The sequence below is a fragment of the Nilaparvata lugens genome, chromosome X (genome assembly GCF_014356525.2).
Source record: "Nilaparvata lugens isolate BPH chromosome X, ASM1435652v1, whole genome shotgun sequence".
Classification (NCBI taxonomy): domain Eukaryota; kingdom Metazoa; phylum Arthropoda; class Insecta; order Hemiptera; family Delphacidae; genus Nilaparvata; species Nilaparvata lugens.
The window spans coordinates 42643334-42670037 of NC_052518.1; the positions used below are offsets into that span (position 1 = coordinate 42643334).

Here is a 26704-nt window from a genome sequence, read left to right on the forward strand (position 1 = left end):
CATGAATTGTCCTTAAACAGAGGTTCTTCACATATCTTATGTTCCAGGTTGTCCATAAAGATTTCAGCCAACAGTGGAGACAATGATGATCCCATTGCTAACCTTATTCTTGTTGGAACATCTAGTTGTTGAATTTGAAGAAGTTCTGTTTCACACAAGTTTGAAGAAGCTGGTTCAATTCCTGTATTTTGTTGTTGTCCATGGAAGTTGTGTGGAGGATTCTTGTAGCTAGGTGAACACTTTCTGTTGCTGGTATACTGGTGAAGAGGTTCTTTATGTCGAATGACACCAGTTTGTGTGTGGTAAGGGCTGGTATCTTTGATAGTTTTTCCACCAGTTCTATTGAGTTTCTGATTCCAAATCTGGGTTGAAATGATGCTATTGGGGTGAATCCTGAATATGCTATTGATTTTGTGAGCCAGAAGATGAGTTTATGTATGAGACTACAGGTCTGATTGGAATACCTGCTTTGTGGAGTTTTGGCCAAAAAGTCTTGGGGTTGAAGCATTCATTGATATCAAATTTCTCTTTTCCCATGAAGTAAATAATGTCTTAGTATCGGTTGAAGATTTTTTCACTTCCTGATTGAATTTCTATGTTGGATCTTTGTCAATTGGTTTGAATTTGTTCTCTCTAATAAAATTTTCAACTTTGTCTGTGTAATCTTGTTTGTTGAGGATGACTGTGGAATTTCATTTGTCTGATTTAGTTACTATTAGGTCATCGTTTTGTACTTTGTATTTCAATGTTTTGAGTACATTCTTTTCTTTTTGTGGGGTGGTCTTTTTGGAGTTCAGGTTTCTTACTAAAATATCAGCACACTTGTTGCTTAAAAGTCTGTCTTTACTGATTTCAGTATTTTTATCGAGATGAGCAGCCAATAGTTATCCATTATTATAATCTCAGATTTTTTTGATAAGAATTTGACTTGAGTACCTATATAAAACTCAACTAAAATATTATCATACTACTAGCTTACAACTACACAATAACATTTATACATATGGTTGGGTTTTGTTTTTCGAATTTTGAAATATCTTCCAGACTAAGTGGGAAATTTAGATCATTGATATTGATTAGATTCAATAATTTTTTCAAGTCTCCAACTCTATTAATCCTCTTATTATGGAAGAAAGCTAAGACAGACCAAATAAATGAAAGACTATCATCACTTTTCACATTCACTATAGCTTTCTTATCTGTTATGAACTTCGGTATAGGAATGAATGATGATTCACTTGAATTTAAGGAACAAAGTCTAAACAAATTCCTCACCAGAGTATAGTGTTTCTTACCATTTGATTCTAAAAGTAAAAGTGTAATTTTATGCTTTCTCTGTTGATTTTCTGATGTAAGTAATGGATAGACAATTTCATTTTCATATCCAACAACATTTATAGATATAGTTGGGTTTTGCTTTTCGAATTTTGAAATATCTTCCAAAATAAGTGGGAAATTTAGATCATTGATATTAATTAGATTTAATAATTTTTTCAAGTCGCTAACTCTTTTATGTGTTCTATTATTATGAAAATGAGCTAGAACAGACCAGACAAAACATAAATCATCTTCATTCCTGATATTTAGAATGACTCTTTTAACTGCTATTCTTTTGAGTGTCAAGACATATGAACCTGTTCCATGTATGGGTGAATATTTCACTATATTCAAATAAAATCTTTGAAAGTCATCAATTACCTACCCACTACCATTTTGAATGAATTTATCAAACTTTTCATTTATTATATTTTCAGCCTCCTCCCATTGCTTATGAAATTCATTGATATTATTATGAATATTGATAATTGATCTTGATTTTCCATGAAATGTAGGTGTGATTTCCAATTGATCAACATCAGTTACAATTTTTCTTAATTTCACTTGTAAACTAACAAACCATTTAACATTTCCATTAATTTTTTTCGATTTTGAAAGCATTATTTCTAGAATAGTTGGTCTAAATTGTTCAAATAGTATCTTAATATCAGTAGTCAAGAATTCTGTCCATTTATATAAGATAACATTACCATTAATACTCGTCACCATTTTTTTATATAGAGAGGAAAGCAATCTGGCTTGTGGCTTGTGGTTCATTGTAAATCTGGTACTGAAATGAGAATAAAGTTGTTATACATCTATTTATATAGGTAAAATTGCAATCTAAAACAATGTTTGAGGAATATAACAAATTGAACTTATTCCTGATTGATTTACTCTCAAACCTACAAAATAATCTCCTAATTGTTTTTGAACCTATTTCATTGTGAGATAAAAAAACACATGAAAAAAGTTAGATTTGCTCCTGAAAATAGATTGGTTTCAATGAATATTTTACACACCTATAACTATGCAATGAAACAATCCAGGGATGGGACAATCTGACAACAATCTTGCATGAATCGATTACATTTTCAAGATAGAATTGATGAAATTGGTAGAATTGTAGAAAGTATACTAACAGAAAGACATCGAACAAGAATGTATAATCAATTAAAAAATAATGTCAACAAGAAAGAAACTTGCACATGAGCTGCATGGTAGAGTCAGACGTAATTTCCTAACACGTTGCACTGAAATAAAAGGTCTAACAGATTTATATCAAGCTGATATTGTTGACATGTCCAACTACAGCACATTTAATAAAAACTTCAGGTACATACTAACTGTAATCAACTGTTTCAGTAAATTTGCATTTGCAATACCAATGAAAACTAAAACTGGAAATGAGGTGGCAGCAGCATTGAAGCCAATACTTGAGAAGCGCAAAATAGTTAATTTCCAAACTGATGCAGGTAAAGAATTCTACAACGCAGCTGTTCAGGATCTATTCAAAACTCATAAAATCAATCATTACAGTACATATAGTGATAAAAAAGCAGCAATTTGTGAGTGCTTCAATCGAACTCTCAAAGAGAATATGTTCTGTGAATTCACTATACAGGGTAATCATAAATGGCTGGAACTACTACCTAAACTAATAACTAATTACAATAACAGTGTCCACAGAACAATTCGAATGAAACCTGTTGAGGTGAATAGGAAAAATGAGAAATATGTGCTGATGAATATAGAGAAAGCTAGCATGCGTAAACATTCAAACAGATGAAACCAAAGTATAAGATTGGCGATAAAGAACGAATTAGTTGCTACAAAAGAATATTTGATAAAGGCTATCTAGCAAACTGGACAAATGAAATATCCACTGTACACAATATACTCCCTACCATTCCTTTCACGTATCATCTGAGAGACATTAGTAATGAAATCATTAAAGGTACATTCTATGAATATGAAATGCAAAAAACAAAATATCCTGATGTCTATCTAATTGAGAAAGTACTGAAAAAGAAAGATGGTAAGATGTATGTTAAATGGCTTGGTATTGATTCAAAATATAATTCATGGGTTGAAGGTGATGATATGATGTAATATAATAAAAAATATGTTCAAATTCAAACAGCATAAATCAAAACTACCATTAATAAACTTCGACAAGTATTTAAATGATAACAGGAAACTTAAGATTTCAAAAAGACACAGTGAACTCTTACCAAACTCTATAAGATGTATTGTGTGTGGCCCAAGTAATTCTGGGAAAACAAATACAGTTTTCAATTTATTATTTGCAGAGAATGGGATTTAATTCTTATACTTGAATATATTCACTAAATCACATCAGCAAGATAAGTACCAACTCTTGAAAAAGATTATGCAACAGATACCTGAAATTGAATTTAACTTGTACAAAGATAATGATGAAATTCAACAACCAAATGATATGCCTCAAAATTCAGTTATGATATTTGATGATATTTGTATCAACAAAATATTCGTAACTATTTTAGTATGGGAAGACACAATAAAATTGATTGTTTTTACATTTGTCAAACTTACTCTAGTATTCCCAAACAATTGATTAGGGATAATTGTAATCTAGTTGTTGCTTTCAAGCAGGATAATCGTAACCTACAACATATATATCATGATCATGTATACCCTGATATGAGTAAGGGTGAATTCAGTGCATTATGTGCTCAAGCATGGAGAAATAATAATAATGAATCTCTAGTTATTAATAAAGAATGTGACACACACGATGGTCGGTACAGACTTGGTTGATAGATTTGTTATAATATAAAAATGCATAAAAAATATTTGGGAGAGTGGAGTGTGCTAAAAAAAAAATTAAAAAACTATGTGACTCAATTCGTAGAAAACATCGTGAATTATCACATAATGTAGTCAGTGAAGAAGAACACTTTCAAAAACAATTCAAACCAATCACAGAATCATTGAAGCAATTACAACATCAACCCATTGAAAGAAAAATTAAAATAGAAAAGAAGGAACAACAAGAGCAAGAAGGAGGGGAAAAACAAGAACAAGAAGAAGAAGAAGAAGAAGAAGAAAAAGAACAAGAAGAAGAAGAAGAAGAAGAAGAAGAAGAGGAAGAAGAATAAGAATGAGGAGGAGAAGAAGAAGAAGAAGAAGAAGAAGAAGAAGAAGAAGAAGAAGAAGAAGAAGGAGAAGAAGAAGAAGAAGCAGAAGAAGGATCTATAACTACCGGTGCTGATGATGATAAAAGTGGAATTAGAGGAATATTCAATTCAACAATTCAAAGATTAACATTGAATGCCCGTAGAGCTAGCATTTCTAGTTACATAGATAATTTCATGTGAGCAACAAAAAGAGGAAATCTGTATGGAGTTCACTATAATCCTGATATTAATGAGTGGCAAATTGGTAATAAAATTGTAAAATTTTATGATAAAGAAATCCTCATTGATAACAGCAAATCATTCATGCTTACAAATGGGTTATTGGAATTATTATTCAAAGCAGTACCTGATAAACATATTTACAAGAGAACTGATTTGCAAACCTATAAAAATATACTTCAAATAACATCAGTTCATCTTGATAGTTTGGGTCGAGTTAAGAGAAATACCAGTTACAAATATGTTAATATTATTAAGAAATTATTCCCACCTAAAAAAGGAGTTACTCGAAGTAGAGGTGCTGGTGATAGTAGTTTAGAACAAGAAGATATGCAAATTGTAGTACCAAGAAAAAAAAATGAAAAAGCAATATATTTATTGGGATAACCCAAACGAGTTATGTGAAAGATTGAATCTATTGGTAAATTCAAAAATAGCTGGGCACACTGGACATGATGCAGAGATTATGAGTATCATAGAAGAGTTGCGTGAAATTGGAATAATTATTGGTGGTAATTTTGTATTATAGAAAAATATACTTTAGTATAATGTCTATTGATAAATATGGTTGATATTTACATAATAATAAGAATAATAATAATATTAATGTTGAAATTAGAAATTTGATTCAGAATTTTATAAGGATTATACAATTCATCCCATTAGTTGCTTATAATATCCCAGGAATTGATCTTAATGATAATGAACAATTCAAAGCAATGTCAGATCCACAATTATTATCAAAGTATGAAAAGTATGCTGCTGAAACAGCACAACCCTGGTTCTTTAGAGCATGGTTTGATGAAAAATTCATATACAAACATGAAGTATAATAAAAAAACATGAGTATTGATTAATTTGGATGTCATTTGAGTAGAAAACAAGAGAAATCAAGTAGAAATCAAGAGGCTGAAGAATTAATTAATATATTACAGAATATTGTTAGTTTAGCAAAAAAATTCGGTTCTTATTATCTACCAAAGAATGTTGATCTTAATAATATGAAACAATGGAAGTATTCAACTGATCCAAACTAACTTCATGATTTCCCTCCCACTTCAAAAAATAAATTCAAATTTGGTATGAATATAATGTTGGATCCACCTGATAAGAGAATTTTTTAACACCAATGTAATGTCCAACATTCCTTCTAAAATGAATTATAAACTGGAACTGAAAAATGCTCAGATATGTAATTCAATCAAGAATACAATTTATTTGTTGAAATTCATTTTCAAATTAATAAAAAACCTGTAAAAAGGTACTGAGCTTAATTTAGAAAATCATAAAACAATAATCTTTCCTGCTTAAATCTAAGGTTATAAAGATCTTTCCTACCAAGAAAATCAAGTTCAGTTTGGATTTTGATGAGCAGTTTTGTTCAACAAAATTCAAAAGTTGTTTCAAAGAGTCAAAAAACTATTCATACTGTGGGGACTCGAACCTGGGGCCTTATATGTATCAGACCGCGGAAACTTGCTTGGTAATAAACGATCTCATTAGTTTGCTATCACTAAATCCATCAATTTAAATCATTTTATTTATTAATTAGATTGAACTTACAATAGAAATATTATTTAATAACAAGCTATGCAATAACAAACAATTAGTTGAGCGAAGAACAAAGTTTTTAAAATTATGAAAACAATATCAAATTTACAATTCATTTTAGGAGATTCATTTAAAATATCTACATTACTTAAAAGTAGCTCTTGGTAATCTACCACATAATAATAATAAATTATTACTGATTAGTGAAGTTGTGAATAATATCATTACAGTATCTATTCTTGTGATAACAAACTTATGAGTTCGTTTTGATCGATCAATTTCAAATCTTGTTTAGTGGCTTAGTTGGAAGCAATGCGGCTTTCCAATCTCTGGAGTCTCAGGTTCGAATCCCGGTGATTCGAGAACTTTTTTGTAACTTGATAAATCAATATATTATTACCTGAAGGTCATTCATACTTACATTGAACTAGGTCACCTCACAATGAAGAATTGTTGTAGCATTCAGTCTAGTGTAGAAAAATCTTGTGATATGTGATGTTATCTCCACCACTACCCCACCCTGACTAAAATTTCTTTTGGAATGAGTCCGGTATTTATAGTAATTTTATCAGCATCAAAATCCAGTTCCCACGGTTTTATGTATACCGTCTTCCAAACATGTTTGAACAGGTCTAATAATTAAATAATAATAATAAAAAATAATTGAATAATTATAATAGATGAATAATATTAAATAATAATTCAATCTATTTAATTTAATTCATTTTAATAATAATTTATTTTATTTTTAATTATTAATTATTATTCATCTATTATAATTATTCAATTAATAAATAATTTCTTTTGAAATTATTTAATAAGAAATTAAATTATTATTTAATTATTCATCTATTATAATTATTCAATTATTAATAATTATTTTTGTTTGAAATTATTTAATAATAAATTAATTATTATTTAATTATTTATCTATTATAATTATTCAATTATTTAATAATTATTTTTGTTTGAAATTATTCAATAATAAATTGAATTATTATTTAATTATTTATATATTATAATTATTCAATTATTTTTTATTATTATTATTTAATTATTAGACCTATTCAAACATGTTTGGAAGACGGTATACAAAAAACCATGGGAACTGGATTTTGATGCTGATAAAATTACTATAAATACCGGGCTCATTCCAACAGAGAATTCAGTCGAGGCGGGGTGGTGGTTGAGATAACATCTCTTGACAGGAGAATATCCAGTAGTTGTTTATTCTCCCACTACCCTTGCACTAGGTAGACTCAATTTATTGGTTTTAGATTGGTTTCACATTAGATTGCAATAGGTGGATTTAATACCTCTTGACTGGAGAATATCCAGTAGGTATGAGATCTCTTATTGCATTGGGAAGAGTGTGAACTTCTCTTGCTGGAGAATATCCAGCGGTTGTTACTCTCTCCCTTAGTTTTACTTGCAGTAGATATTTTATCCAAGTGGGGATCATCATTGAATTTGACCTTGAATTTGACTTGAATTTGAATTTGACTTTCGGTTGTATACCTAGTGGGAAATAATAATGATATTAGGCCACACCTCTTAGGAAGGGGGAAATTTAATTAGGCCACACCTTTTAGGGGTGTGGGAAAGGGAATTGAATTAGGCCACGCCCCCCCCAATAAAAATATTTTCCTCAGTGTTAAATAGAAATTCTTGCTGTAAACATCTCCTCCCTGGTCTATAAATACAGTGCTCATTCCAACAGAGAATTCAGTTGGGGCGGGGTGGTGGTTGAGATAACATCTCTCAACCTTGACCTTGACCTTGACCTTGACCTTGGTTTTAAATTGATGCTCAATCGGCACAAAACCCCTACTCAAGCCAGACACCCATCTCGAATGACAACAACGCCAAGCTGTAAGAAACCATCCTGCACTGCGGCGCTAGGTTTAGAGGGGGGCCTGAGCTCCTCCGCTGCAGACAAGGTGCCAGCACCATTCTTATTTCAATTCGAGATTAGTAGAGTATTGTGAGCCTCAAAACACAATACAGCAAACCAGCAAATTATACTTTGCTCACATCACGACACACACTTTACTATACAGAAATCACACAACACAACTTGATAACACCAGAAGTTAATCTCGAATTGGAATAAGAATATTGCTGGCGCCTTGACTGCAGTGGAGGAACTCAGTCCCCCACTTATGTGGCATATGGGCGGTGCAAAGGTTAGTGGAAGGGCGGAACACTCTTCTCCAACTTCTTCTTCCTCATCCCCTTTTCCTTCTTCTTCTTCTTCTCACTCCTCTTCTTCATCTTCTTTTTCTCTCCCTCTTCCTCTTCTTCTTCTTCCTCCTCTTCTCCTTTCTCTTCTTCTTCTTTCTCTTCTTTCTCTTCTTCTTCTTCTTCTTCTTCTTCTTCTTCTTCTTCTTCTTCTTCTTCTTCTTCTTCTTCTTCTTCTTCCTCTTCTTCACATGTGTATGCGAGAGAGAGAATGAGTATGATGGTGGGAGGAGTGAAGGTGTAGCACGTGTAGTAGGGAAAATGATTGACACTTGTGGCTGGTGGAAGGGGCAACTTTCCGCCAGCTATCCACCGCAGGCAGCCAAGGCCAGCACCATTCTTATTCCGATTCAACATTAGTATAACAATATTTTGATTGAAAGAATTTACGGAGCGAAATAACACTTGACTGCAACAGGCAAACCAGGTCTGCCAACCCAGGCCTGTTAATTCCTATCACCTCTATTACCTATTATTCCTATTAACCAGTATGTCTCCGATGGAGAGAAAATCAACAAATTGACATTGACAACATCCCTGTGTACGTTTAAATTGTTGCGTGATGCGCAAATTAGGGTGAGGGTGAGTCATACAGACGTGAGATTTCAATAAACGATCCGGAATGACCAAGAATAGGATTTTAGTAAAGGCTAAGTGAGGAGGCTTGCTTGTTATGTTTTTGCTAAGGGTTGTTGGATGGTGCTGAAATGACCCCACACAAATTATCACTGTCACTTCTCCCCTTTCCGCAATAATTTATGCACATAATGTGCATGCCATTCCACACACACGATTCTGCACTTGATTTACACTCTAATGAGGGAAAGTTCACACACTTACGCAGTGCTGTTTACACATTGCTCCTTTCCCATTCGAAAAATCAAACTCTCATTGTCCATCATCTTCTCATTTGCAGAGCACTCATCATTTCAATAACTAATTCATCCCAACATTTCAATAACTAATTAATCCTATAGTTGATTGAACACTAAAGGTGCGTACAGATATACGCGCCGCGAACATGAGAAATTCACTTTTAATCAGCTGATTATATCATTTTGTATTTTTACAGAAACGGTAGGATACAGATATGAAAAGCTTGGCATCAGCTGATTAAAAGTGAATCGCTCATGTTCGCGGCGCGTAAATCTGTAAGCACCTTTAGACTGACCTCAGTTTGAGAATCAGTTTGCTTAAAAACGTAGAAGGAAAGTGCTGAAACACTTGACAATACCAAATACAGTCATCATAATCAACATCAAAAGCAGAAAGGAGCCATGGGGGGCCATGCCCCCCCCCATGAGGGGGAGGATGAGGGATGCTGAAATTTCATATTTAATTTTTAGGTCAAATTGTTCCATGGAATCATGAAATTATAATAGAGTAACCTCTATGAAAACCTGGAAAGAAGGGAGTAGTCTGTACTTTTTTCATTAGTCAGCTCAGTGAGATACTTGAAAAATGTTTCATTTTTTATTTCTCTTCTAAGCTGCTGGGATAAGTTGTCCAGCACAGTCTTGTTTCTTTGATCCCTAGTGTTTTGCAATTTTCTTCTCGCTTTTCTATTCTGTAATGAAAGATGTTCTAACTCAGAAGAATAGTTGTTGCCTTCAGTCCTCCTTTTTATCTCAGGTGTACATGCCCAGTCTGCTTGCTAAATTGAGGTTACGAATTTCTCAATTTCCGCTTTCTTCCAGTAAGAGTCTGAATTGTTCCCAGTTTGTGTATCTATTGCAGAGGAATGCAGTTGGTTCTCGTTCTATTACACTTTCGCTTAATGTGAGTATAATTGGTGAGTGATCCGATGTTGAGTCACAGCTGTCTCCAATTTCAATGTAGTTTGTGAAGAAATCCTTGATGATGAAAAAGTCTATCAGATCTGAAATTTTTCCTGTGTCTGTTGGCCAGTTGGTTTCCACTTGATATTGCTTATCATTTGAATTGCTGGATTGCACTAAACAGTTCTCGACCCTTTGTAGTGGTTATCCTGTAGCCCCAATGGGTATTTTTAGCATTGAAGTCTCCTCAATTTTACGTATATTGCCGATAATGACACTTTGCATACTGTGAGTTCTAGTGATCTAACAGAAGCTTCAATTTCATCTGTTTAGTAGTCTCTTTCCTCAGTATGTTGTATAGCTTCTCTCACAATTACTGCACTACTTCCCCTTGCTGAATTATTTGGATGTGTAGTATGATATGTTCTATAGATATATTCTATAGATATAGATATAGATATCTATCTATATATCTATCTATCTATCTATCTATAGACTCTGATTTTGAGATAGGATAGGTTAGTCATGTGTGTTTTTGAAATAAGGCAGATATATATTTTTCGTTATTGAGTACTAATTCCAGTTCTTGCTTCTCCTGGAGGATGCCATTGGCATTCCATGCCACGATTTTCAGTGACCGGTTCATGTTTCCTTCTGCTCTTAGCCGGGTTGGTGCTGCTTTCCAGTTTCTGTAACCTTTTTACAAAGGATGATAATAGTGCTTGTTGCTTTTCAAGCTTGCTTAGTATCAGCTATAAAGTATGTAGCACTCTGTCCTCTTGATTGTTTTTCTTCATCTTGTTATCGAGTCTTTTTTTTGTTGTATGAGCATATGATAAGGGTTTATCCGATGTTGACAATCTTGTAGTTGCTATTTCGGTGGAAGAACCAGGTTGGGGCTGAGATGAATGCTCCTTACACGAATCCACTGGCGTGATTGGTCCTGAATGAGGATTCAAATTTTTGCTTCTCATCTTTTGCAGTTTTACAGCAACACTGCTCCTACGATAGCTTAGATGGATGATTTTCATAACCAATAATACACATTTTGTTCTTATTCAATCACAAAGTATTAAAATGTAGCAAAAACACTCAATTGAAACACTGAGATTCTGAATAAATACAAATCAATTAAACACTGCGGCTTATAAATAATCATAAGTTGAAAAGTGATGATGAGTATCCATATTAATTGAAAACTTTTGGAAATTGTGACTTCAAAACATTCAATAAATTAGTGATTGTGACTATTCCAAGTCAAATCTATAATGTTTCAAGCAACGATTGAATTGATTATTACAACTCCACGCAGAGGGTAACTGTAACATTCAGTATTTCGCCAGTGAGGCAATAATAGTAGTTACTATGACGCATAGTTGTGGGTGAGTGAAGTGATGTGAAGGGAAAGGGTAGCTATAAAATGCGACTGGCAGTTATTCCCACGCTCGGGTTACAGCAGCGGAGACCCTGGAGTGCCTGCCTATTTGACTTCTGCTAATGGTCAGTGTAAACAAACACTGTACTGCAAGCACGCACTCACTCACTCACTCACTGGCTTTTTCTGGGAGATGATTTTTAATGGGAGATGATTCAGATGAATTGATGACTTTACTCCCTCCGTGGAATGAGTTAGTTGAGAATTACATGCGTGTATAATATAGGGTGGTCAATAATGTCCCTTCGCAGTTTTTTTATCGGTATTGCAGAGAGACTTTATAGTGTAATAATATATGTATATGTATACATATGTGGAATAGTATATGTATTCATAAACAGAAGGAGTGGGAAGTAGCTGGAAATTGGCCTGCACAATTATGCTATAACGTTCACTGCAGTGGAGTAGACTTAATAGATTAATTAACTTGATAGGTTGAACGCTTTGTGGCATTGAAGAATGTTGGATATATATAAAATTCCCCCAGACAAAATTTGAATAATTAAATATTAAAAAATTGTGATTTCAAGTTGGTAAGTGGAAGAATTAACTGACATGTTCCTCCTGATGATTAGTTTGTTATGCTTTACCAATAGAAGTTTTCGTGATTTGGAGTTATAAAGAAATGTTCATTCATTAACAGATTGTACTTGCATCATAAGTTTGTACTTTCGCTCCTACTGATTAAAGAAGATGACAAAAATCGGAGAGGATTCATGCAAGTAGTGCCAAATTGAAGGATCAGGCCTAGAGGCCTGGAAAACAGCGAAACACAAGGGGAAAAAATCAAGAACTACTAAGCTACATTGGCTTATGCTTTCACACTGAAGATTGGATTACTCACTTTAGTTACGGTATTATAATATACTGAGATTTCACTCATCCTCCTTCACCTCCACCGACTCTTTCTCCTACACCTTCTACTAATTTTACTAATCTTCCCTAAATAATACTTTATATTTCCTTGCTAGTGCTTATCGTATAGATGAAGAACTCCCAAATTCTATTAGGGCCCTTGAGAGTCGAGCGGGCTTGAACAGAATGACTGGGACTATCCAACTGTGGAGTAGCATTGACTTCCATTAAATTTTTGGGACAGATCATTTGCAATTCGTTAAAAGATAAATTCATGAATTTTGAGGATGAATATCATGAAATTTCATGAGCTACTATACTCAAAATGTCATGAATTTATCTCTCACAGAATTTGAAATGATCTGTCTCAAAAGTTTAAAGCTTAGGCACTCACATCTCGAAAAGTAATAGTCGGAAAAAACATTTCCTGAGAGAATTTTTTATCATGATAACTTGATAAAATTATTCATCACGATTCAAATCGCCAAAACTCTAGAAAATATCACCAGTAAAAAGTTTTCCTTAGCCTGTTGCACACAGTTTCAACTAGACTACAAGTTATTTTCATTTCTTGATTATAATATACAGTGGAAAAAAATTCAAATATGAATTTAATTCAATTTCTAGGATGTGGAATGACGGCTTGTAAATGTGTTTGTTATAAAATCTTTATAGTTTTCCTATGGTTGCGTATTGCTTTTTCCCATTTTGTGTTTAAAATTTACCCATAGCTACTTTCTCCAAAGCCCAATAATTCAAATCCTTATCAAAATGTATATAAATTTTAAGTAAATACTGTACCAGTAGTACACATTAGCTATCAAGGAACAAAACACTTAAAGGCAAACAAAATCCACGATTAGGATCAGGTTGTAGGAGTTGTATGCTCTAGTGTTTGGGTTTTTGTAACCCGGAAAGAGTTGAAACAAAATATATAAGTTATTCGTATGGATTCTATTGGTAGGGAGTTCCACCAAGCCTGAATATATCATCTAAGCCGTCAATAGGCCTTAAGACTGTCATACTCTAGCCGCGACCGACAATTTAACGTGCCCATCCGATAGCACGGGAGTGACCTAGTCAAAAAGTTTCGATGATGAGCGGGTTTGAACAGGGGATCTCTAGGTTGCTACGCAAGCACTTTATCCACTAGATCACGGATCATTCCAGTTGAGATAATATATAGTAACATAGAGAACTTATTTGTGTAACTAGTGCGCAAAGCTGCACCGAAAGAAACGTTTACGCACGAGCTGTAGGCGAGTAGGCGCACGTATTACACATAAAATTTTTCCTACAGTTACTATTGAATGTGATAAGTGATTAATTAGGGGTAAAAATGTCCTATAGTTCATCAAATGTTGTCTATGTCATTTTGTATTATTATTTTTTGTTTTGCTTATGGTGAAGGTTGCAATCATTCCACAGTCCTCACCAAAATGCTCAGAAGTTGATGTGAATAACCATAGTTGTGATATCTCAAAGTTATTTCAAACTCAATTAGGCCTATCTTGATATCTCATTTACAGGTAAAGTCACAATTTTCAATGGTTCTCAATGTAAAATATGAGTAACATCAGAAAGACCAACAATATTTCAGTCAGAGGTTTGTTCATAAGCTCATTCATGTACAAAAACAGAATGATTATTAATTTTCACATTCTATTAATTTTAAATATTCAATAAAATTTTAATTTTTTTTCAATTTTCAACCTACATTTTTTAACCTAGATTAATTTAAAATGAAATTGATTAAAAATAAATCATAATAATAAATAGATATAATTTAGAATTGGATAATTATGTTCTATATTTTCATATTTGGATAATTATGTTCTAATAAATCAACTATTCCAGTTGATTTTTATTTTCAATATTAGCTATTTATTAATCAATTTTTAATATTTATTTTGTCAAAATTACATGGATGATCTTCATTGAAGTTGAAGATTTTCAGCAAAAAAAAAAAAAACGTGCTGAGACTCAAACCTCATCCTGTCAGGTGACAGGCAGACACTCTACATCTCAGCCACGGTGACAGGACAAGAGGTGTGACGGTGGCGGTGAGAGGTGTATTCAATTCGGTCTATAAATTGTCTAATAATATCCAAGTTGGCCATCTCATTTTTTACTTTGGCCAACTTATTTTTTACTTTGCCACACTCTACTGTCATAAAGCGTGTTAACTATTTTGTGTTGTTATGTTGCAAAGTTGGAGTGCGACTAAGTCTTTGTCGCACTGAAATCTACATTTCCGCACTGGGTGTGGGGATAAGGTATTTTGCGTATTGATGCGGGAATGGGCACTTTTTTCGGGCTACTGTGAGAAAATATTATGTGGCTTTCATGTTAAATTTGTATCAATATGTGTCAAAAATTTGTATCATGTTAGTTTTCCTCTATGGTAGTAATTGAAACGGAAAATTTAATTTGGTTCTTGATCATCTATATCATTCTATGTTAATCATCTTCTACTGGGTCTACATGCTTCCACAAATTCTGCTTTTAGTGTATTACTTCATTAAGGCTTTTCGGTACACTTTTTTCCATATTCAAATTGGATAATCATTTTCAATATAATTGTTAATATCATTTATAAGAGTGAGAAAAAGTGGCAACTGAAATTTTTTAAGTGGTCTAATAGGCGAGTTATGGGTTGTTGAAAGTGCTAACTCCGTTTTCTTCCCAGATTATAAACGGTTTAGAATTTTCCATTGGAATATTTTTTTATAAATTCAGTACATCATAGGCTTTGCTCCAATATGCGTTTTTTCTCGATCAATGACAGAATAAACAAGTCATCGAATTTACAATAAATGCTACTTTTTTATTCATGAACCATATAAGGAATAAAATGTTTTAGTTTGGAAAGATACATTTTCTGAATTTCTAAGAGAAGTTCTGTTAATATAGTCGAAACCGTTCATGATCTGGAAAGTTAGCACTTCAACAACCCATAACTTGCTTATAAGACCACTTAAAAATTTCAGTTGCCACTTTTTCTCACTCTTATAATGATCTTAACAATCATGTTGGAGAAGATTATTCAATTTGAATAAAAAAAGTGTACCGAACAGCCTCAAGAATTTGTATTCCTAAAGATTCTTTGAGATATATTTTTCGGAACTTTGGAGGATAAAGAATGAGTGCACCTCGTTTATGGAAGCATTTTATTGTTGAAGTCTCTTGATGTATTTTGAATTGGATACTATCAAGTTTAGTCCAGTCAATATAAACATAAAAAAGGGGGTGTGCTTGCAATTTATATTGTAGTTCTGATTTTTAATATATTATTTTGGTACATAAGAGAAGTCAAGAACCAATTTCTTCATGCAAAATTTCCTTGTGCTAGATACAGAATGGCCCAAAAACCTCGTATTTTCGGCTCATTCTCCAGTTTTCAGCTATTTCTGCCAAATCTCGTAATCGGACAGAAAAACTTGCTATCGCCTTTTTTTTAGATTAAAAAATTCTAAATAAAATGAGATCATTCGAAAGTCTCTATCTCCAATGAGTACTGAGTTATGATCTTTTAAATATGGGCTTAAGTACACTCAACAATACATTTTTCATTTCTCGACCGATTTTGACTTGTGATGCATGTTTTTGGACCGCCTTGACAAGCCGAGAAGAATGAAGTGTAGTACGATGAAATCTGAGCATTGCGTCAAAAGTTATGAGTGTTTGAAATTTTGATTTTTGAGGTGTCCTTAAGCGCGCCTCTTCACTAGGAAATACTGAAATGAAGTGCATCTAACGGGTGATTCTCATAGAACATGATCTCATGAACTTATGTCATTGTGCGAAATATCAATGTGAGGAAAATGTAGTTGGTGATGATGGTTGAAGCTGAAAATTAGGTGTTTTTCACAATACAAGGAGCATTGTTGTCAGGTGTACCTGGAAATCTATTTGAGATAAAGCGCTCTCCCTGATTCCAGATTGTAGAGCACAAAAATACGCCCAGAGAAATTTTGAATTATACATCTAGATGTAAAAAATCGGAAGATATTGTTGATCAAAAACTGAAATTCATCAAAATTGATTTTTCCTTCAAATTTCACTCATTTTTGAAAAATCATAGCTCAGTACTCATTGGAGATAGAGACTTTCGAATGATCTCATTTTATTCAGAATTTTTCAATCTAAAAAAAAGCAAGAGCAAATTTTTCTGTCCGATTACTAGATTTGGCAGAAATAGCTGAAAACTGGAGAATGAGCCGAAAATACGAGGTTTTTGGGCCACTCTGTATCTAGCACAAGGAAATTTTGCATGAAGAAATTGGTTCTGGACTCCTCTTATGTACCCAAATAATATATTAGAAAAACAGAACTACAATATAAATTGCATGCACCAATGTATATATTGACTGGACTAGTTACGAAAATGTAGCATTTTTCTGAGGAAAAAAAACTTTTCATTTTTCTCTTCTATGATGAAGTGATTTCAAATTTTGCTCCTTTAACCCAGTGAGTATTGAATGTACATTCTATGAAGTTTTTTCTTGCCTTCTTCTTGTTTTTCTTTCAAAACACTGTACTCATTTCTATTGTAGGAAAAAAGTATAAAGTGCGATAAGTTTTAGATAGGAGCTTTCTATGTTTCTCCATCAAATTGTATGAATAAATGACTCCAATCTTATTCAATCTAATTTCCTTGTTGTTCTTCTTTCAAAACACTATTCGAATTCAGGTTCAATACTTCACTTCACTCATATTATATTATACTATAATTACTGCTATAACCTGAATTCGAATAGTGTTTTGAAAGAAGAACAACAGGGAGATTAGATTAAATTAGATTGTAGTTATTTATTCATGTATGTTACAATTTGATGGAGACGTATAGGAAGCTTCTATTCAAAACTTATTGCACTTTATACTTTTTTTCCTACAGTGGAAATGTGTACAGTGTTTTGTAGAAAAAACAAGAAGAAGGCAAGAAAAGACTGCATTCCAAAACTTATTGCATTTTATATTTTCTAAATGTAAGAGCTAATACAGTAGTTATTTAAAGGTAGGCCTATTCAATGTTTGTTATATTCAAGAAACAAAACAAGAATATTCAAGCAGATCGTTGTCTATTGTTCCAGGTGAAAATTTGGTTTCAAAATAGAAGAATGAAATGGCGTAATTCGAAGGAAAGAGAACTGCTAGCATCTGGAGGCAGTCGGGAGCAGACTCTACCCAACAAAAACAACCCTCACCCAGACCTGAGCGACCTCGAGACAGACAGAGACAGGAACAAGCAACAGGATTCAGACGACCAGCACGGGCAAGACCAACAACAGCAAGATGATGACGACGATGACGAGGAAATAAACGTCACGTGACGTTACGAGGAATGACTGGTTAGTACCAAATGCAAATTGCTGAAGCATATGCTTCAAAAATACACGAGCTACACAATGTGGTCAACAATCACAAAATTTTTATAAGTGTGTGAAAATTATTTGACAAATAAATCATATTATGTGGAATTGGCAACACAGTATATCTTGGTGATTCATCACTCAGATACGGAGAAGTTTCACAAGTCCACATCATTTCTATGCTTAACGTAGACATTCTGAATTAATGAATTATTCTGGTTGGTCTATGGTCTTACTACTTAAGTGGCAGGCAGTTCAGGTGATGGAAAGTTCAATTATTATTTTTCAATTCTCCAAAAACACTGCGCTAAACAATATTTATTTGAATATCTATGAGTAGTGATAATTACTGATTAATTGAAATATCTATGAGCAGTGATGATTGATTTATTGAAATATATCTATGAGCTAAAGACTTCTATGATTGTGATGATATTTTGAGGTCACATAATAGGCTAATCATCTCATTACAATAGAATAAAAGCTCCATAACAGTTGCATTTGCTTTTGTATCTGAAGTTTCAAAGCAGCTCCAATGTGTGACTATTTTCTAATGCATATTATGCTATTCTTCAATCCACAGACTATAAGAAGAAATGATGAATGAGCCTGAGCAATACATCATCGCTAATCAACGACAGCCTTTCATCAAAAGCATCTCATTTCAGCAGTTCCATGTCTCCAAAGAACCACTTTGGAACAAGCCGTTCTTCATTGAAGTATTATTGATCAAGCTATATAGCATGAATCTGACTCGAGAATGATAAGATTCCAATGCTGAGACTCAATCCAGAAATGCACTACATCCACTTGATTCTTTGTTACTTTCTACTATAGAAAAAACATAATTATGTTAATCTCCTCCTTATGTTTATGAATACCTCCAGTACATTATCTATCGCTGTTTCTATATTGTAAATCATATTTCATTGTCATATCCAAACAGCCTGATGACTATGCTGTTAATTAAGAATATTTTTCATTACGTGACATACCGTAATTGTTGAGTCTCATTGTTTGATGTGAATTCACATCTCAATTTTGGTCTGTTCAGATAATTATCAGACAAACGTGATATTAGGAAATAGGCCTTCTAGTCAATATTTCGCGTTTTCAATGAGTCTGTGTCGAGGTCAGTTCTGGGACATCTATGATTCTCATAATAGCAGAAAAATTAAACTTTTTTCACAATACGGTAGTATCCTATTGGGCAACAACTCAACTTTGTAGATCAAGTGAGAGTAGACTGCAATCGATCTTCCTATCTAGTAACCTGACATGACTGGATTTTTAACCCATCATTCCCAACTCATCCCTATTATAAAAGTACATTATCTATCCTCTTAGTATTAATTGATATTAATTCTTCTTGGAATCTCGTAACCATTACAATCCAAGATCGTATTTGTTATCACTGTTAATATTTATTCAAAATTATGTAATGATCATACGATAAATACTTTGTATTACGAGAAGTAATGAATTTCAACGTTAGAGGTGTATTACAACTTTTGTTCGTTGTCAAATTTTGATCGAATTTCAATCTACCGATTTTCATATGAAATGAAGTGAGAAAACCAGTCTCAAAAATAATTCAATGTTCATGATTCTAATCATGAGTTGTATTATGAAGTAATGCCACTGAGAAATACGAAAAAACCTCACTATACAATCATAACATGTTGATAGACGGGTCTCTAGTGGCCACTCCCATGACGCCTGAGTGGCTCTGATGTGGAGTGTCTCCAATATCTATGACGCCGCTTATACTATAAAAGTAAACCTCCATCTTTCATCTATATACAGCAAAATTATTTCTTCCATGAACAATTCATAATGGGAATTATATTCATCATTTCAACAAAATCATGTTAGTGGAACATGACAAGACAGATTGGTAGCGCAGCCTAAATAACAGTATATAAGTAGACTACTCTTATTTTTGATAGCTCCGTTCAACCATCGAATATTGAACATTCAACCATTGAACCGTTGAACTATTGGAATTGTATTATATTGCTGCACTTTCAAACATTTGAAAACACAGTATCCAACAATCTCTCATCGCAGATGTCAATAGAATCAATATGTCAACAGTAGTTAATCAGTAAGACAGGGTAGCACAGGAAAACGAATTTTGAATTTTACCGTTCGTAGCTCTGAAGAGTCGGTAGATGTTCAAAAGTTTTGCACAATTCTTGAGGAAACATTGTTATTAATAAATTAAGGGCCACTAAACTGGTTTTGAGCGAGAAATAATGGTAGACAACTTTGTAAAACATGTTATAAGACTGCCGAACCAAGATAATGTTGATGGCATTACAATATTTGACGTCATGAATGAATTGTATCCCTGTGGGTATATCTTGGCCAAGGTGTACAGTACACGTCCTACAAAAATACATGAAGTGAAGGGAAACATTTAAAACGAAATAATTGCTATTCACTACACTGTTATTCTAGTTTCTATAATAGGCTGCAAACACCAAATGAGACATCTTTCTTATGGCATCTTGATAGTGATTAATAACATGAAGAACCCAATATATAACCTATAAACTTGAGTGTTTAGTTTGAGTGTTGAGTGTTGTGGTGATATTAAGTGCAAAATTTGACTATAATTTGGTATTTTAATCATTCTAAATTCAAAATTTCTAGCTAATATATATTCTTGGACAGAACTTTGAACTTTAAATTTCCTCAGAAAGAACATAACCTATTTTTTCGGACATTTCATTATTTATCAAAATTTGGGAACAGAATAGTTTTGGGCTATGCCTGTTGTTCTATCCCGATCATATTCATGATTTTTAATTATATCAACGAATAAATAAATAAATAGTGTTGATAGGAAATGACATTAAGTAGCCTAATACAGCAAGGCAGAACATCCAAAAGGATCTCTCTGTCAATTAAAGTCATAAGAATTAATTAATGGAAAAATAAGCTGATTTTGGAATTTTAATCATAGGATAATAGAAGGCATCATGAATACATGTTAGTTCATTAGTAATTCACTAGTTTCATGATTCTATTGATGGAATACATTTCAAAATATTCCGTTTCTTCCACCACCCATAATGGGTACTCCGAGTGTGAGCACCTCTTTCCTGTGTAATCTTGAGAAGATAAGAAGTGGACATTTCAATTGGAGTTTAAAAAATGGCATGATCAATATATGTTGTTATATAAGTAATCCTCTAGTCTCATGATTATTAATGGGATTGAAAAATTCCCTGTTCCCTGGTACCTTTCATCACTCATAAACGCTGTGAACGCTAAATGTGAGCACATCTTTCCGATGCCATATCTAAACAAAAATAAGTACTCTTGGACATTTTCAGCTATAGCAACATGAATGACATGATGAATATGATTGTCATTCCATTAGTATTATACTAGTTGTATGAAATTACACCATTCTCAGAATGTTTTGCTTATCTGTGCCATTCTGTAAATGTGTGGATCAAATGACGCAATTCTACTATGTGTTCCAAAAATTATTCAATCATTTATGAAATTAAATGAAATGAAAAAACTCTTTATTAGGCGGAGTAAGGACTTTTAAGTTTCTCTATGTTTTGAGCAGAATATAACCATTACATGAAAGATATTCACTTTCAACCTCAGATAAGAAATTTGTGCAATTTCACAATCTGTGACTATCACTATCAAGGACTATATTATAGTCCCACTGTTCCGCTAGTTTTCTTGAAAATATAGATTATCAAATTCACAACTATTATCCAAATTTCCAATAAAACGTTTTTTGATTGTGAAAATGCTTTAAGCTGATTATCTATTAGCAGATTGAATAAATTTTAAATAAATCTATTATTGTGAATAAACTTCTCCACTACCTCAAGATCACCACGCTAAGCTATGCTTGCAACTTCCTGACAAGTGGCAAGCTTCATCTCAACAAATAATAATTATAAAGTATTAATAGTATATCACTGAAGTTTATCCACATTTTTAGGCTATATAATTTCTTTCTGGAAAATTGATTGAAACACCAAAAATATATAAATAAAAAAGAAACTGTCACCTGAATGACAATATGTGTATTTATTGGTAATAATTTTAAGAAACTTTGGTGGAACAGGAAAATTTATATTTTTAAAATCAAGGAAAGTTTATAAAGATTATCATGATGCAGGGGTGCCCACCCCCCCAAGGGCAATGACGCATGCCCACCCCAAATCCAAGTGTAATGCCCCCCCAAAGTACCCCAATTCCCAACCCTTTAGTTTTTAACATTAGTCAGTGTATGACAATAAAATTTACATCTTAAATTATAATCTTCCAAAGGACATTATTTACCTTTGGTCTTGTGAGGAATTCTTTCTGTTTTCATAATAATTGTAAAAATATAGCCTATACCATCGTTTCTTCCGGTATCTCTTAAAATAGAAATAAAGTATCTTTTTGATATTATTTTTGAGACTAGCAGTGCACCTGTTCTTGCTCGGGAGGACTAGAAAGTACTACATTACATCAGGAAAAACTACATGACAAATATTTTAATAGGATATTAAAAGATAAGTAAGGGAGGCTTTGCTTTTTAAATGTTAAGGTTACATATAAAAAGTTGAATAATATTATCATTGATAATTCTTTATTGCAAAAGAATATTGCATAGCAATTTTGGTAGCTAAACAATCATACAAATTTGGAACGATTTTATTCATACAATATATAATGTTGGCAAGTTTAGGTATTCTAAATCCTATACTATCAAAACGAGCAATTTCTATTTAGATGTTTTGATGTTTACATGTTTATATGTTTGTTTTTCACCGGATCTCGAAAACGGCTCTAACGATTCTCACGAAATTCAGAACATAGTAGGTTTATAATATAAAAATTCGATTGCACTAGGTCTCATCCCTGGGGAAACTCGCTGAAGGACATTAAAATAATTTATCCATCCTTGGAAAAACAGCTGATATTTTCGTCTTCTGTTGATGATGGAAGTGAGTGAGCGAGTGCATGTGTGTGGGAGTGAGACAAAATTATGACTCAGCTGTTGAACCCTTGTACCTAATTCAATCTGGTACTTAGTGGCAGTTGTACAAAAGCCGGTTAAATTTTAATCCTGATTAATTCCAGTGGAACCAATCAGATAAGCTATCTGTTTGAGATGGTCTTCTGTGATTTGGTTCACGTGAAATTAATCAGGATTAAAATTTAACATGCTTTTGTGAGAGGAATTTTTGCATTCCTCTGGGAATTATTCTCAATCCACTGTGATTAGATAGATCCTTTCTGTATGAACTATGAATATTTATTATAATTTCTTCTTTCGTAATAATTTTTATATGCTTTCGTAGATACTCCAGAGCGGAGCTCGGTGCTCCGGTATTTATCATAAATTGGAACAGGTTGTCACTGATGTTGTGTTGTTGGTAGTATTCACTTTTCAACATTACAGGAGTAAATAACACAAGTCGAAAAAAATATATCCTTAAATGGTTTGGTTATTGGGATAAAGATATCATCTGAACAAGTACATTTTGTAAATTCTATCTATTGATACCAAATAACGGGGCACCGAGCTTTGCTCGTTATTTATTCATTGATAAACGAACTCAATTCTTTAAAATGATTGTGGAAGTACTAACAGGCACAGCCCAAAACTGTTTCTTCCCCGAATTTTGTTTTATACACTTTAAAATTCATAGTTGGGATATTTAATATTCCAAAAAGTAGGTTATGTTTCATACGCTTGAATTCAAGTAAAATTTTCAGTCCAAATATTTGAAAACATAAAACTTCTAATTTAGATTGTTTACATACCAAATTGAATGACACAATAACACTAATCACTTAGAACTGTAAAATAATTATTAAATTTGAATATTATGATATGTACCATCTCATGTCAACAAATCAGATTACTGTATTTTGATCGAGTCAATTAAAATTTCTAGATTTCTCGCGAGTTACGGTAAGCTAATTGATTACACAGCTGATCTCCCACACAGGCACACACATCTTCTGTTATCGACAGACGACGAAATCATCAACTGTTTTTCCAAGGATGAATTATCCTTTTCATGTCCTTTAGAGAGTTTTCTCAGGGATGAGACCTAGTGCAATCGAATTTTTATATCATAAACCTACTATATTCCGAATTTCGTGAAATTCGTTAGGGCCGTTTCCGAGATCCGTTGAACATAAATAACCATATAACCAGATAACCAGATAGCTAGATAACCAGATAGCCAGATAACCAGATATAAAAATATAAACAGATAAACAGCTTAATATGATAGGATAACAACTTATAGTCCAGTCAAATGGTCGTTTTTCAGGAAACAGCCCCGAAAGAATTTTTTTCGATGGTTCTATATGTATTTTGGGGCCCTGAATTCTAATCTGAAATTTGCTGACACGCCAGAGAGCGACTTCACCCCCAAAATTTTGGACTTTTTTCCAAGTTTTCCATTTAATCTCGAGAACCTTGAATTTTTCGAGAATAGGCATTCTCTCTATAATATTAATGATGATAAAATTTCCAATGAATTAAGTGGTCGCGCAGGAATACTTTTTGGACTTTTTATGTTCCACAAGATACGCAACTTTGAATGTACGAGAAATTTGTGATATTTCCCCCATTTTCACAGTCTCGCATATGCAACGTTGCGTATCTTGTGGAACACTTAAGATAAAAAATCCAAAAAGTAGTGGAGGTTGTGATGAATTTTCTCCTCTTTCCACTCTCCTCTTTTCAATACCGTTCAAAAGCTACAGCCAATTGAATGATGATCTTTATTTTCTTATTTTTCTTGCGATTTTACTGTTATTAAAGAGTCTCTAAAATGAGTACAATACATGATAGAAACTTGCGATTGGTCTTGAATGAGAGAAAATTTCATGCTCTATAAGCTGAGTTGCCTTAAATTGATATTGCATTACTGTTTATATCGAAAAACTGTCGAGACTGTGAAAATGAGAAAAATATCGAAAATTTCTTGATTTTTTGAAACAAACGTATCTTACTTCACGATTATATTTTTACAAAAATCATTCAACTCACATAGAAGAGGAGATTCTTTTCTTCAAATCAAGACCAAGTATCATTTTGAGTTACCGAGACACACAGTTTTGAATATAGAAATCGGCCATTTTCCTATGCATTGAGGGCTAAAATACACTAAAGGAGGAATTTCCAATTTTTTTAAACAAATTTTAGTGATATGATACATGATTTTCAACCGCCTTGACGAGCTGATATGAAAGAGCTGTAGTACTAGGAGATGTGATCATTCAGTCAAAAGTTTTAAGTGATTAAAGTTTTGATCCTGGACGTATCCTTATGTGTGCCCCCCACTAGGAAATACTGGAATCTAACGACTGATTCTCATAGAACATAACCCTCGTAAGGTGATTTCAGCCGAAATGTTCCTTCTTTGTTAGGAAGGCCATGAAAAGGCATTATAATGAGAATTTGAATTTTGGCTGTAGGACATGATTTCCTATTTTTGGGTGTATTCCCCCTCCCACCACTACTAAATTCAAAAAAATCTAAAGTGGTGCACTCACACAACTTTCCTTGCCGTTATGAAAATTGATCAACTGACGCTATTTTAGTGTTCCCGCGCATCTCAAGTCTACTTTTCTAAGATCTGAGCCAGCTGGTGACAGGACAATAGCGCTGCAGACACACAAAGTCTGCTATCTCTTCATAGTGAATGTTTTAATAGAATTAACAGTTGCCAACAGTTTGCAATTGAATAATCTTATTTTCTCTAATTTCGAGCTTATTTTAAATTTTTGGTGAAAATGCTACTGAACATTAATTGTAGAGATTTTTGTGTTCAATCTTTTCCACTTGAAATTTTCTGTTTAATTTGTATTTGAATTGCATTTGATCGAAATTGTTCGTGTCGGATCCTTATAGTGTAAGGACCTTAAGTTCCAAATTTCAAGTCATTCTGTTAATTGCGAGATGAGATATCGTGAATTTCCTGCATACAAAATATCATCAATTGTATTCTTTATGCTTAATATTGAGTTACACTTAGCAAATAATATAACATTGTAAAGGTGAGAAAAAGTATTAAAATTATACTGAATGAAAAATACCAAGAAATTGTCAAAAAACCACTGATTTATTGATAATTAGAAAGACCGGTTTCGGTTATTACACCATTGTCAATCTCTGATAAGTACTTTCTAATAATTAGAATGACCAGTTTCGGTTATTACACCATTGTCAATTTCTGATAAGTACTTATCAGAGATTGACAATGGTGTAATAACCGAAACCGGTCTTTCTATTTATCAATAAATCAGTGTTTCTTTTGACAATTTCTTAGTCTTCTTCATTCAATATGAATAATTACCACAATATCAACTTCCCAATTACACAAAAAGTAAAATTAACTACATTAGGATATCTCTTTTTAATACCTTGATTTTTTAGCCATAATTCAAAATGTTGACATAAAATATAAAAAGAATCATGCACCCCCCAGAAATGTTGATGGCGCAAATTGCGCCATGCCCCTACCCTTGTGGGCACCCCTGCCATAATGATCGTGATCATCACTTCTAGATGATTTCTGATTATCATTGTTAATTCCAATTATAAGAGGATGAATTAATATATTCGAAAATTATCGTTTTTTTTTTGATCATATATTAGTTCTCTCCAAAGTTGTAAGGGACATACTTTATAAGCTTACATTGACATCTATCTAAAGATCATAAGTCTGGTTTTATAAGCAAAACATTTCATATTACCTC

General features: G+C 32.9%; 1 protein-coding gene across 2 annotated transcripts in view; it reads left to right on the forward strand.

Moving 5' to 3' along the window:
- Positions 1 to 20655, forward strand: part of LOC120354896 (homeobox protein DBX1-A-like) — a 196178-nt gene extending 175523 nt beyond the window's left edge. For both annotated transcript variants that reach the window (XM_039442968.1, XM_039442969.1), the window contains exons 6-7: positions 17672 to 17929; positions 18534 to 20655. In XM_039442968.1, the coding sequence (XP_039298902.1) occupies positions 17672 to 17911 (240 nt within the window). In that variant the 3' untranslated portion in view covers positions 17912 to 17929; positions 18534 to 20655. The remainder of the gene's footprint in view (positions 1 to 17671; positions 17930 to 18533) is intronic.
- The last annotated feature ends 6049 nt before the right edge of the window (positions 20656 to 26704 follow it).